This window comes from Calypte anna, chromosome 2 (genome assembly GCF_003957555.1).
Source record: "Calypte anna isolate BGI_N300 chromosome 2, bCalAnn1_v1.p, whole genome shotgun sequence".
NCBI classification, from domain to species: domain Eukaryota; kingdom Metazoa; phylum Chordata; class Aves; order Apodiformes; family Trochilidae; genus Calypte; species Calypte anna.
Window position 1 is genome coordinate 9,914,137 of NC_044245.1, and position 13,921 is coordinate 9,928,057.

Consider the following 13,921-nt stretch of genomic DNA (forward strand, 5'->3'; position numbering starts at 1 on the left):
ATGTCATGCCTAAGAAACAGCTTTAACTTGTGTGTATTGTCTGCCCTTCCTCAGAGATGTGAGACCAAGCCTTGGGAGGGGGGAAAGCTCCTTAATCTGAATGCAGATTGTGTCCCTTTCAGAGAGCAATGTGTAATTGCCAGCATGATGCTCTTTTAGAGCTACTGTTAGCAAACATAATTAAGACTTTAAGTAAAAGCTTTTTGTCTTTCCCTCCCCAAAATTTTTTACAAAGGTGCATGCATGACCAATTAGACTGGTGTGTAGCTTTATTAATTAAGGCATTATTTTTATTGATAGCTCAATTTGTGTACAAGATTTAATGAAAGGAAAAACAATAGAACAGTGTGTAGCACCTTAATAAATTCTGTTTACAGGCAAGCTATGAAACTTTATTTTTGTTAAGTCTGTGTAGACTGTTTTTTATCTTTTAGTTACTAGGTTGCTGCTTGGAGAAAAGGATGTAAAGGTAGTATTTTTTTTCTTTCTATGCTTATGAAGGGAACAAAGACACAATCTTAGTTAACTTGAATAATGAGCGACAAGACAGCAATCAGGACTAATAAAACCAAAAACTACTGAGTGCATGGTATACATTTCCATCCATCACAGTAAGGAAAGCAAGAAACTTGAATGCTCTTCAGTCTGCATCCAGTGTTTCTTTTTTCAGGCTTCCTGAATGCAATGCCACATGACAAACGTGTGTAGTGCCATGTATCAAACAACCTGCCCCTTAGCAGGGATGGTTTTCTCTCTTCCTTATCCACACAAATACCTTCAATAAATAAATTCAATATTCTACTTATAACTCAGAGCCTCCAATGGCAACCCCGAATATAAATGTCATTATGGTAACTAAAAGCAATCAAAGAAGAAATAAAACAAAATTGAGTGTAAATAAAATATACTAAACTGAGAAGGAATGCAAGGATCCAATATCATTTTTAAGGAGATTTATGAAATTGAAGTGTTACTTAGATTTGAATGGGTGGCCATACATTGTTATTTATGGCATTGCAGCTATGAAAACAGAGAAAAGGATAATTTTATTATGAAAATAGATCCTAAGCATTAATTAGCATTAAAAATCAGATTAATTATATACAATACCTTTGGCCTACCTCACTGCTTAGCGATTCATGTAGCTCTTTAATTTGCCCATTTTGTTTATATCTGTATTAAATTCTTATACATATAAATCTTTCTAAAGCTGTTTTAGAAATTGTACTTGCCTGCAATGAACAACTACTGGACAAGAGCGACCCTTGTAGCACTTGTTTACTTTTCTGAAATAAAACACATACAAAAAAATTAATTAAGCATATTACACACTGTTTCTTTAGCCAAATGTCAAAAATAAGCAATAAGAATAAGCACATATTGCAGTCTAAATAAACAGTCAGGTTAATAATTTCCTAACATAACAAGCAGTTGTTCCAGACACAATCTTGTTGAAAGTTTTCTTCTGTGTTGTTGCTGTAGACATCCCACTATTGCTGTTAGCAAAGCAAAATAAACTCTTTTCTCAAATAAATCTCTTTTCTCAAATGTCTCATGTCCTCTCTCCAAAACTAAGATTACCTTGAGACACTTTAATTTTAAGTTTTAATTTTAATTTTAACTTTGTGTTCATGAGCTTGCTCAAAGAAATACTGAGGTTCATCAAACTGAATCCAAAATGAAAAATGGCTGTTCCAGTATAATTTGTACAATGTGTGCTGATTTGGAAATCAGTTCTCTCCAGAAAGACAAATACAAAAACTCCTGAAATGTTTCTCACAAAATTCTAAAATGTAATCTATCATGGTAAAAATAACTAAAACTATTAATAACATTTACTGCTTTGGTTCTAGTGCAGATTTCTTACATATTTAATATTTACACAATCTTGTCTTCTACAGCTTACTGGTTATTCTTAGTGGCAAGAGAATCGATGTGAAGTCAAACAATAGAAGTACAGCTACAGAACAGGTCTGCTGAGACATAAACTCAATGAAGGAATTAACTAATGCTGAAGCAAAGCAAGATCCCCAGTCTGAGAACAGAGCCTAAAAAAATTGCTTTAAATCTATTTAGACTGCCTTACAAAAAACAAATTTCCAAACCCTCTCTTCTGCTCTAGGATATATTTTGCATGCCACGTGTGTTACGGGCCCCCCAAAAAACATAAAATATGCCCACATATGTTAACAAAGCAAGTTGAACAAAGGCTAAAATTGGAAAACACTGCTTCAAGAAATCAAAACCTTTCACTCAATTTCCTTCATGAGATGTTTTGAGTTTACTGGAGCTAGAAGGTCTCCTGTAAAGTCATTTCCCAGGGTAAGTTCCAAGGGTGGCCCAGGTGCTCTAACAGTCCCCACCTCAGCCCAGGTGTTGCCTAGGGTGCTGACTGCTTCACTGAAGTGAGCTGCTAGAATTTGTCAACTGTGGTATGATGTTATTATAAATTTTAAAGCATAGCTAATCTACTGAATCATTTAGTTCTTGGCTGTTCATCTATTCACTAACATCTGTGCTGTGAAAACATGCATATATCTTTAAACATTGCTTACAGGGTAGCCTGAAGATGCCTAAATTTCTAAATCTGTTAGGGAGTCAGGATACCTGGAACTGAATCCAAACAGGCTATGGAGATGTTGGTGATGTCCCATGAAACTGTGTTTTCACATTCTGCTTTTTATTATTTAAAATTCTAGCCAAACTTGGTAACAATATTAAATTGTTGTAATGATTGTATTTAAACATAAGAATTCCTCACAAATCTTACACTTTTGCTTACTGATGTAAATCATATTTGGAGATTCATTATGTCTCTATTTATATTCCTTGGATTCAAGTAATTAATGCAGTAGAACAATGTTCTATGAAACGTGATAAGTCATTGAGAAGCATATGACTTCACGAGTTAAGAAAACTGTTTATACGACCATAAATGCATATATATACAGGCACTACAGAGCAAAATTTCAATGACTTAAGTGGCAGCAAAGGCTTTAAATGAATGAATCATTCAGTTCTTGATGGTCATATCTGAAGTTCAACTCCTTTTATACAATAGAAAACCTGGTTTTCTTGGTTTTATTTTTTTAATTGTAACAGTAAATTATATTGAAAGGTCTTTAAATAACATCAGATACAGTCAGTTTACATTCCATTACGTGCAGCTGCTCATCCTCCCCCCACTTCCCACCATGTGCATTAGACTCATTTCTGCATTCGAAGTATTAAATAAAAGCTAATAACTACAGATGGGTATTTACCGTTTCTTTTTCTGCTTGTGTAGTTCCTTTGTTCCTTGTGTGGCACCACTAATGATATCTGCATGTTGTGCCTAACCATCTACCAAAGTCCTAATACGATTTCAATGACAAACTTGATCTAAACCTCTCAGTAACTCAGACCTCTCAGTAACTCAGACAGCCAGAGACACATGTTAGGGAAAGACACCTTATGTTTGTCAGTTTTATTGAAGGCATTTCAAACATTTTCATTATCACACGTTTCAGAAAACACATTAAAACAAAGGGTTTCAATCCAGCTGGTTCATAGCTTTGTCTATATATAGTTTATGAAAAGATTTAGAAATGCAGTGACATCTCATTTCATTCTTAAGTTTGGCTAATGAGAGTGAGCTGAAAATTCATCAGTAAGCAAAGTTCTTGAATGTTGAAGAAAATATATATTTTATATATATATATATATACATATACAGGAAGAATTAACTTAGAAAGAATGATTAGTAATACAAACCAACCCTTGGCTCATTGAGTGAAAAAGAAATCATCATGCAAACCATCAGCAAGCAAAGGTCAGAGGTCGTTAGAGGCTCAGAAAAGGGGTTTCCCACATTGTCCCTGCAGCAGAGTCACAGTTTCCAATGATCACTTTTGTGACTATGCAACTGGGCTCATATTACTAGCTGCAACATCACAAAAATGACACTGGCAACCGCTAATTAGCTGGCAAAATAAGAATTTGTCCATTTTTAAAGTGAGCAGTGTTAGTAAATGCCATTGCACACAGCGAGAAGTGATAGCATAATAGATATATATTTTAAGCAAAGCCCTCACATGTGATGCTAATTATCTTTTAGCTTAGCAGTCCCTCTTTAAAGTGTAAATGTGCTCCCTCTGGGCTCAAGAAATATTTAATTACACATATCAGTGCATGACTAACAAGCTAGTCCAGAGCAATAATGATTGGTCCATTGTTCAAAATTAGGACTCCAGAAGCATTTAAAACTGACCAGTGGTTTATGTAGTAGCCTCACCTCTCAGGGACTGTCTTTTGCACAGATTTTTAAAATATATAGAATAATCTCTTTTTGGCATTAGATACCTACATTACGAAAGTCTGATAGATTATTCTGCAAGGTTTAATGTATCTGCTAAATGTAAAATCATCTAAAACACTGTCTGATACACAGTAAAAGAAATGTAAGCTTTCAGTTTTCAAAGAGACTTGCAAAATTTACTTCAATAGAAATTTTAAGGTCTATATTTCCACAGACTCTGGGCAAGGTAATTTTGGGAATCCAATTTTTCTTGGTGATGAATTATAAAAAACAGAGGGTTGGTTATGTATATGCTTAATTTCATATATGTATGTGAATATATAAATATACACACATATCCATATATATATACAAACACACTGAATGCACATAAAAACAGAGATTAAAAGAAATGAGAGCAGCCCCTTCCTAGCACTACCCTACTGCGAGTATGGTAGCACTGTCAGACATTTATTCTGGGGGCTTTATGACTCAGCTGTCATAATCCAGCAGAGTTTGTACTTTAAACAGGAAGTTTCAGGTACAAAACACATATTGTATAAATGAATTTCAAACACATTATTTTAGCAATTGTGCATTAGTTTTTTTGTCATTAAAAAACCAGCAACATCAGATGACCAAGAAAACTGAGATTCACAGACCAGCTATTGTGCATGCCAAAATTCCTTTTCAGGTGGAATTTTACTATGCATTCAGTATTATGAGTTCATTGTACAAAATCTGCACGTAGCAAATGATTACAGTACCCTACACTGGACTGTGAATACATATTAAATGAACACTCAGAATTCAATTAAATCTTAACAGGTTCATTCCCATACTGGCTCGAAATAGAAAGAATGGCAGCTCCACTGCTTTTCTCATCTAGTTACAATTTTTCAAAGCATTGTGCAACACTTCTTCAACATTTAACCCTCACACAATGTCCCTCTAAGCAGTGGTGATGTGAACTGTGACTCAGTGCAGACCTAACCCTGTAGTTCACGCAGGGACCTCAACTCTTACTGAAGCAAGGTGGAGTGGAGGTGCTCTGAAGTTCAGCTGCCCTGGCTGTACAGGCTCATTCATAGCCTAGCTGGAGTTGCTAGCAGGCCTCCCTCTAACTTCAAACTGAGCAGAATTTGGACGCTGTGTTGTCTCCATGCTGCAGCCTGACATGGCTTCATGGAAGAAACTTGAAATTTTCACTCCCGAAATTCACCACAGCTAGCTTCCTCATTTCCAAAACCAAAGGGAAATCAACGTATAAAAATCCCACTGAGGTTTGAACCCAGAGAAGAAAACCTTGAAAATTCAATTACAATTTCAACTCCATCCTATGCTTGTGCTTCCTTCCTCCTCTCTTGCTTTTTCATTCTGACTGCAGCGTATCCCCCCACCCCTACCTAGCCACGGGTCCTAGTCACTCAGTACAGCTGTACTCCCCTACTTCCCCTGCACCCTGTGAGATGACCCCCAGCTTTGAACAGCCTTGCAATACGTACAAGAACACTGATGTTGAAGGATGGCATTTAGTCTTAAATTTTTAAGTGTAAAAAGGTTGCCCAGACAACTGGGCAGCCACCTCCTGCTGAATACACGCCAGCTTCTCCCCTCCGACTGGCGTCACTCAGAGCTCCCAGCACTTATTGAAAGAAGCAGGTTTGGACCTTTTGAGCACTGAGCCCCTTTATAATCACTTTGGGGGGTTGTAGATAATATTGCAGAAGAGGGAGGAAAACACACCATCCCACAGGCCGCTTGCGGATTGAGAACCAACTCCCCAAACCTCCCGGAGATTCTTTTCATTAGTCGCAAGCACAGCGCTGTGGATTAGCTGAGACATGCTAACACCTACACACGATGCACTGAGCACGGTTTGCAATCAAATGAAGATTATTTCGCTCCAGTATTTATCATGCATGGCTTTAATTTTCAAATTAAAATTTAGATAGACACAGCAAACATCAGAGAAGGCAGCAAGGACTTTCACAGGTTTTGCCTTTGTATATTTGTATTTTAAAGCCATGTTGACTTTCTTTAAAATTCCAGAGAGTATGCTTTGTCAACACTTTCATCTGCTTTCTGAAATTTCCACCTTCCTGAAGCCAAAGAAAGTCTAAAGACCTCACTGTTTGATCCTTATGAGCAAATGTCCCCATGGGAATGCTGTTATTGCCAAATGACTCCATCGTGATATTTTTTCAAGCGTGCTCATACTACATAATATATTTGTGAGACTCCTGCAGGATCACAGGGGAGGCACACAAAAACCCTGGATGTTGCTGAATGGATAAATACTTGGAAAACAAAGAAATACAGAAGCACTGAAGAGCTGTACAAAGGGAAGAAAGGTGTCAGTCTATAACTGGGAAATGAATATGTCTTAAACCCAGGCAACATCTACATGTGAGACACTAAAACATCAACCTAGTGCAGATTTTTGTGTTAGTTTAGCATTGTGACATCACAGGCTGAGGAACACCCTGTCAAACCAGAAGTACTTAAAATGAAGTATTAAAAGGACTGCTGTAGTTCCTCAGATCTCCATCATCTTAAATGAACTGTCATACTTTGTGCTTTACCTGCGGAAATCCAGAAGTGACCTCGTGGAAGCAGGAACCCTCTGATCATTCCAGCTGAGGAAATGGAACTGTGTCACTGTGCGGGTCTCGTTCGTCTGCAAGTTCTTAAGGTAGAAGCTCCTCACCAGGAAATCCTCACACCAGATGTGCTCAGAAACAAGGTTTACCTACACCCCACAGGAAGGAACAAAAGCAGATCAGCAATTTCAGTTGCAAGCAACATCTTCAGGATTGCAGGTGTAAGTTGTCTGGGGTGAAGGAATTGTATGGAAGCTTTATCAGCAAATTGGCCAGCGTTGGGAATTTTAATTAATTTATTTATTTACCTATCTCTAGTTGTCAGCAAGGGGCTAGATGATACTGCTATTTTATTGAGAGATTTCATGCAAAAGGGAAAATCACCAAGTTGAAACTTTACATGAACACAAAAGACAAGGACTGAAAATATTGCAGTCTTTTTCAACTTGGGAAATCTCTTCAATGCATTTCCTAGGCTACTCTCAGAAGTCAAAAATTTCAGAGTTAAATTTACATGAGAAGTAAAAAGTCAGTATCTTCTGAAATGTAGAAAAATAAGCATAAACTTGCAGCTGATTTGCAGAGTTTATCTTTTCAGAAAAAAAAGTTTGTTCAGTTTAAATAACTGTTCTTTGATGTTTTCCTACTCTTGCTATTTTGCATTGTGGCATTATTTTCTTCCTCTGCTCTGCTGGACAACTGGAAAAATCTGGGATATGACAGCTATTATCAATGTTACATTGCACAAAATGTGGTGGTATGCTATTTTGGGCTAGAAATGTAAAACAGAAAATAAAAATATTTATTCATTGTTGTGACTGAGGTACGAGGCAAAAATAGATAGCATTAATTACTAAAGCCATTATAGAGGCTTTTCCACAAAGATATGCATATGGTTTTCCTAAGGCAATATTTACTAGCTTAAAAATATTATTTTCCTATAAAATATAAATACACGGTTTCACGTATCCACCACTTGCAAAACAGTTTGAAAAACGAAATTGTTCTTTTTTTCATTATAATACTTGGCTCATTATTTACTAGCTTTTTTACTCAGCAGAAAATATCTTGCTATTAAAACTGTGCTTGAATTTTTCACAAATCTAAAACTACTCAAAGGCAGACGAAGAGTGTTTTAGAGCCCTCAGTTCAACCTCCAGGTTAGATCGCTGAAAACACCATTTTCCCCCTGCAAGAAATCAAGCCCTACACTTACTGTCACATCTGCAACCAAATATTTGGTTTAGGTACCTCATAGATGTGGTAGAGGTTTGACCCTTCGTCTGGCCAGTAGTGGTAGCACTGTTTGACTCCGTTTTCCACGAGGGGTGTCAGCATGACAATAACCACACAGCCGTTCTCCCAGACCATCTGCAGACAAAGAAAGACACCGTGGCCACATTGTGACTGCCTAATTACTGTGTGACATGTATAATTACTGCACTCAGACACACAATCAAAATTTATTCCATTCAGAGGAAATTTATTTCATTTTCATTAGACACTTTTACTCTGCAGCTGCTTTCAAATCCCTGAATAAACTGGCACCATGTCTTGCAGGCGTCCATGAAATATTAAAGAATTTCCAGCCATTTCAATTCAGGTCTTCTACAAAATCTCTTCTTGTTCCTGGTACCATGTTCAGCTCCTTTTCTGTCAAACTTCTGGGTCCACAAAGGGAACACTGGACAATGCTTGCAGAACACACAAGTATTCAGGATTTGATATTTAAAACCAAACAGAATAGACCTGCTAAAGTCGCATGCACTGAAACCTGTTTGTGTCCTCACCCCTGTATCTTTTTATAGTTTGACATGTAGCAAAAGCTACTTAAGTGCTGCAATGCTGAAACAATCATAAAAGTTGCGTCTGAACAACAGAAATCAGGAAAAGGCAGAAAAAAACCAAACTAAATCTGTTTTTCCAGTAAACATTTTGGATGGAGAATCATCTCTCCAAAAGGCATTTATAAAAGATTTCCTGCAGAAGTGCACTGGTTTCTTCTTCCCCCTTCATGCTTTTTTTTACCCCTTCTTTCTTTTGTTTTGCTTCTCTATTTTTTCTCCTCTCCGTTCTGTCCTCCTTTTTCTTCCCCTTCCCTCTTCTCTTTTATGTTCAATTTAATTTTCCTTTTCTGTTTTCCTTTCTGTTTCTTACCTTATTTTTTTGGTCTTTCCCTCTTACTCACTTTTTTATTTCCCCTTCCCCCTCCCGCCCCATCTTTTTTTTTTTTTCCCTTTTTTCCTGGAGGCAGAAAAAAGTCCTACTCTTGTTGCAGGCTGTGCACTCACAAACCACAGGTACAGCAGGAACAGAAGCAAACAGCCTATCTTCATTACCAGCAGCAGAGTTGCTTAATAATTTAGACCAGCTCCAGACTATGATACAAAAATCCAGCACATCCTCAACCAAAGGATCTGTGGATATCTCCCACAAACAGCAGAACAAACAGAGATGCTCTGGTCTGGCGTATCTCTGTTCCAAACACAGCCCATGGCTGAACAAAAAGGCTCCTATGAATTAATACCAAGTAGCATAATCAGTAAAACCTGTTATTATTATGCTGTACATTGATGTTATATTTGCATACAACTTTCATTGTCTTTTTGCTAGCATATAAAATTACTGAATGAAGAATAAAATGCTCTTTTTGTGGAGGGTTATGTTTATTTCACAGAAATATTTATAAGCAACTGTATTGACATGTAAATTTTGTAAACAAAAAAGGCCTTTGTCTAAACTGTGCAAAGATGAGATGATACATTCAATTCAAGGATTATTTTTTTTTAATTGCATATCAAATAAAAAGGTTTTCCATTCATAGATAATGATGTTGTCTTCTCTTTTAAGAAAGGCTTGCATATAGAAAAACAAATAGCATTTTCCTTTTTTTTTTTTTCCCATTTTGCAACATAATTAGAACAACTTTTAAAACCAGCTTATAATTATTTAGAGAAATGAATCTAGGGTTTACTCAGAATAGAGTTATTTATAAATCTGAACAGAAGTGGGGGAAAAATACAGTTGAATGCAGCCCACAAAAATAATCTTTCTTATCTTTATTTTTTTTCTCCTTAAAAGGATTACTTAACTAAAACGATCTGTAATTCATTAATTCTCCTGTTAAAATCTCAGAATGCCACAAACCCAGCAAAATACTTTAATAGATAGTTTATTTTTTAGACAGATGTAGATGTATAATTTGTATCTTTTTTTGAATTGCATTTGTTTTAGGCCACAGCTGGGAACCTTTTTTTATGTAAGGAAGATGATACAGATTTTATTCATTCTAAGGTAGTTTCACCTTTTTTAGTCAGCACTAAGATAAGAAATCAAAACATGTATCTTACTTTAAAACTAGCCCCACCAAACCAGCTCTTTCCTCACATAATGATTTAATGTGCCTCTGGAAGGTATGAAGCTCATTGAAGCCATTACGAAAATGAGGAGAAACACAGTTTTTATGAGTGTAATAAAAATACAATGATCTAGACCATAAACTAATCATCTAGCACTCTGCTTGTGCCACCCAAGTGTAACATTATGAAAGCCCACTCGTTTAGAGAGAAATCCTTACAGTTTGGGAACCCTGCTCATTGGTTCAATGATACAGCATTTCATTAGAGAGGGACTGTCTGCATCTCTGAAGATTTCATTAAGCATAAATCCAAATGAAAGTTAATTTAAACAAACAATTTCAAAGTTTCTCTGGGGTATAATATTTCTTTTAGGTCATTGTGTGAAAATGTGTAAGTCAAATCTAGTAAATCAAGAAGGCAATACAATTTAGTCCCTAGTACAATCATCCCTGGTACAAGCAATTGTCCCTGCATCTCCTGTGCTTACCATTCAGATGGGATTTTCACCAAGACTCACAGCCTCTGATTGGAAACTACAGAATTTTCTTTGTTTCCTTGATAACTTTAATATTACACTATCAGGCTGTTATCTGGATTTTTTTTTTTTTCCCCCAACTGTTACCCATTCAATGCTCCACCTTTAGCTTGGTGACGTTTTTTTCAGAAGCTGTATCTCCTGGTACCTAACACTTTACTCTGTTCAGTATTCAGACATGGACACATTCCAGAAAGTGGCTCTAGGAAGCGTGTAGTTTTGCAATGAAGGAACAGGTAGCACAGCCATGGTCTGCACAATCCCAGCACAGCCTTCAGAGAAGTGCCTCTGGTTACCAGAGACATTCTAGGTGGGCTTGGTGAACAACGGAAGAAGAGTTTCACTTGCAAATTCACAGTAATACTTTGCATCCTTGCACAATGGAAAAATAAAAAATAAAAAAAAATATAGAGAATATAAGGTCCACAGGGCAAAGGTTTTGCTTTTAGGTATACTCCAGAAAAATTAAGCCTTAGATTCCAAGTGTTAACTACTATTATGGAAATAACCACATATAAATAAGCTTATTTAGATCCCTTAGCACAGGCAGTTTTATGTTTGTAATTCACAGCAATATTTGAGGAGAAGAAGAAATGCTGAATGGAGTCTTCTTGAATGGAAGTGATAAACTCCAAGTTACATATAGGAGCTGACTGCAGGGCTCTGCAATGTCTGTTTTGCTGAAAAGGCAAAAGAATGTCAACTTTTGTGTGACGTGCCTACCTTCAGCCTACCTGCCTAGAGAATAACATGTTAATGATCTTTACTAAGGTTCTTCTGTTGTATACATACTTCTCAAACATTTCGTAGACAAGACTAACACTATCCTTTTCCTTTTCTTGCAAATTAAAGGCTGAATTCTGCAACCCAAAGATGAGCAGTGCATTTGAAATCCCCAGGATGGCCTGTTGATGAAATCCACCACGTGTAGAGACCTCACACTGTGGTTATCCAGTATACCAGGCCCATACAGAGGACTTCCACATTGGGATGAATTATATTTACTATGAATTATTTGCAAAAAACACACAGAATTGGTTTTTCAACTAAGAAAAACAATGAAATCACACATAGGAGATTCTGTGTTACAAGACTGCCACGAATCTGACAAAACACCAGTTTTTGAAAGCTTAAAATTTAAAATGTCCTTTTTTACTAGCTTGTAAATAGAATGGTTAATATGAATCACCTTTTTTTTCCCAGACAGTTCTTAATTTTGAAGCTTCTTTTTACAATAAATGATCTACTGATCTATTTCAGTTATTTTCTGTTTTATTTTATTGATGGGGAAATGACAAGATATGTGCTCTTGCTTTTGATAAGAACTAGTGGAGAAGTTCCTGAAACATGATGATTTAAAACCAGAAAATAAATAGGAATCCAGCCTCTTCATAAAGAAAATAAAAATATCATGCTAATCACACCAACTGCTTTCTGGAAGAGGTCTTCAGCAAAATAAGCCATCTTTTCAGTCTTCTAGGCTTCCCAGATAGTTGGTAAATGCAACTATTTGGAAAAGTAGACAAACAAGCAAACAAAACCCAGATAATGTCTAATGACATTCAAATAAAAAAAAATTCAGAATAAATTTCTGAAACAACAAGAAAGGGAGGTACTAAGCCTTGCTCTATCAGATATTATTAATTGCATTACATACATTGAAAGCAATTAACTGTGATTCCATTCAAGTTCTCCATTGGAAACAGGAAATACTGTATTGATTTGAGACAGTAGCAAAATGGTGTTTTCTGGAATATTTTAACACTAAAAGCCAATGTTCACACAAAAGATTAAAAAAAAAAGTCAGAATTTTTAACTGAAAAAATCCAAAAAACAAAACCTCCCAAACTCTGGGGGAATTAAAATTTTTGTTATGAACTAAAAAACTTCCCAATGTATGTTAGTCAAAAATTATCCTTTTTTGAGATCCTTTTTTGACTGAATATCTTCCAAGTTTGATATGAAGTGGTTTAAATTTGCAAAGCCAGGAGTTGCCATTTGAAAAGTCATAGCTGTGCCAGACTAAGCAAATCTGTACATTGAAAAATTAACAATCAACTATCTATGTTTAATAAAAGAAAAACACAAGAGTGGACCATATATAAGTAAGTGGTTGTCAGACTGGCTCCATGTGTTACGCCCCTGCTGTTGCAGCCACACTTGGTTAGAAATCAGTGGGAAAGGCAAATTCATGATGACTTTGTGTTGCAATAACTTCTGCTTTCTCAGGGAGACATAAGCTGCTCTTATTCTTCTCAGTAGACTCCTAACTCAAGCCTTATTATTAAATAATTTAAATGTGGGCACTATTTAGTATTGCAGTGATGACAAAACAATATTAAGGAGAAAAAGTCCACAAAAATTGCCAGTAATTAGGTTTTCACTTTAGTATTGGAATAGTGCACCCTAAACAATAAAGGGATAAAAATTTTAAAAGGGCCACTTTCAAGCACCTTCTCCAAGCAGAGTCATAATTAGAAGTGAGCATACTAAAGGCACACTCTTCTCCTGAACGCTTATGGAATTCCTAATGTTATATTTATTTCACATGGCTTGTCAAGTTACTAGAGCTCTAGAGGCTACTGTTCTGAGCCTCTCTCTCCCTTGCTGTTTTTCTTTTATTAAATTAAAATATGCATATTTTACACATTGAATTGCTTTGTGTCACTTTTCATCTGCTCTTCTTTCTGAAGGTGAGAACTGATTAGACATGCAGGAAATCCCATTCCAGGCAAAGAAAATAAAACTTGGGAATCAAGGCTGCTTGAAAGCACTGTCTTCTGCATAGAAGAACAAAATACAGAAAAATAATTTGGTCTGTAAATTAATTTCAGCACTCACATAACATGCTGAAGTGGGAGCACAGAAAGCAGCAATTAGAAGGGTTTCTTACAGTTGTTCTTACTCAGCCCCTGGGTTTGGAACATTGATTTTGCAGGGAGACTCATTCAGCTACAGGGACATGGTCTTAAGCCCACCGGGATTTGCCTGTGGATACCACTGATGACTAAACCTTTTTACAGAGGAAACAATCAACTGGCAGTATTTTGTATTTCTTTTGTTGAATTCTACAACTGAAAGAGAAAAGCAAGTGTTGCCAAACTGACACAAAAAGATTTATCATTTCCTCAAATCTGCAATTCAGGAA

The 13,921-nt window shown here is 36.3% G+C and overlaps 1 protein-coding gene across 1 annotated transcript in view; it reads right to left on the reverse strand.

The window, feature by feature from the left end:
- Positions 1 to 13,921, reverse strand: part of PTPRN2 (protein tyrosine phosphatase receptor type N2) — a 622,484-nt gene that overhangs the window by 26,239 nt on the left and 582,324 nt on the right. The window contains exons 19-21 of the mRNA XM_030445109.1: positions 8,131 to 8,250; positions 6,862 to 7,028; positions 1,233 to 1,286 (exon numbers count right to left, since the gene is read on the reverse strand). Coding sequence (XP_030300969.1) covers positions 1,233 to 1,286; positions 6,862 to 7,028; positions 8,131 to 8,250 — 341 coding nt within the window. The remainder of the gene's footprint in view (positions 1 to 1,232; positions 1,287 to 6,861; positions 7,029 to 8,130; positions 8,251 to 13,921) is intronic.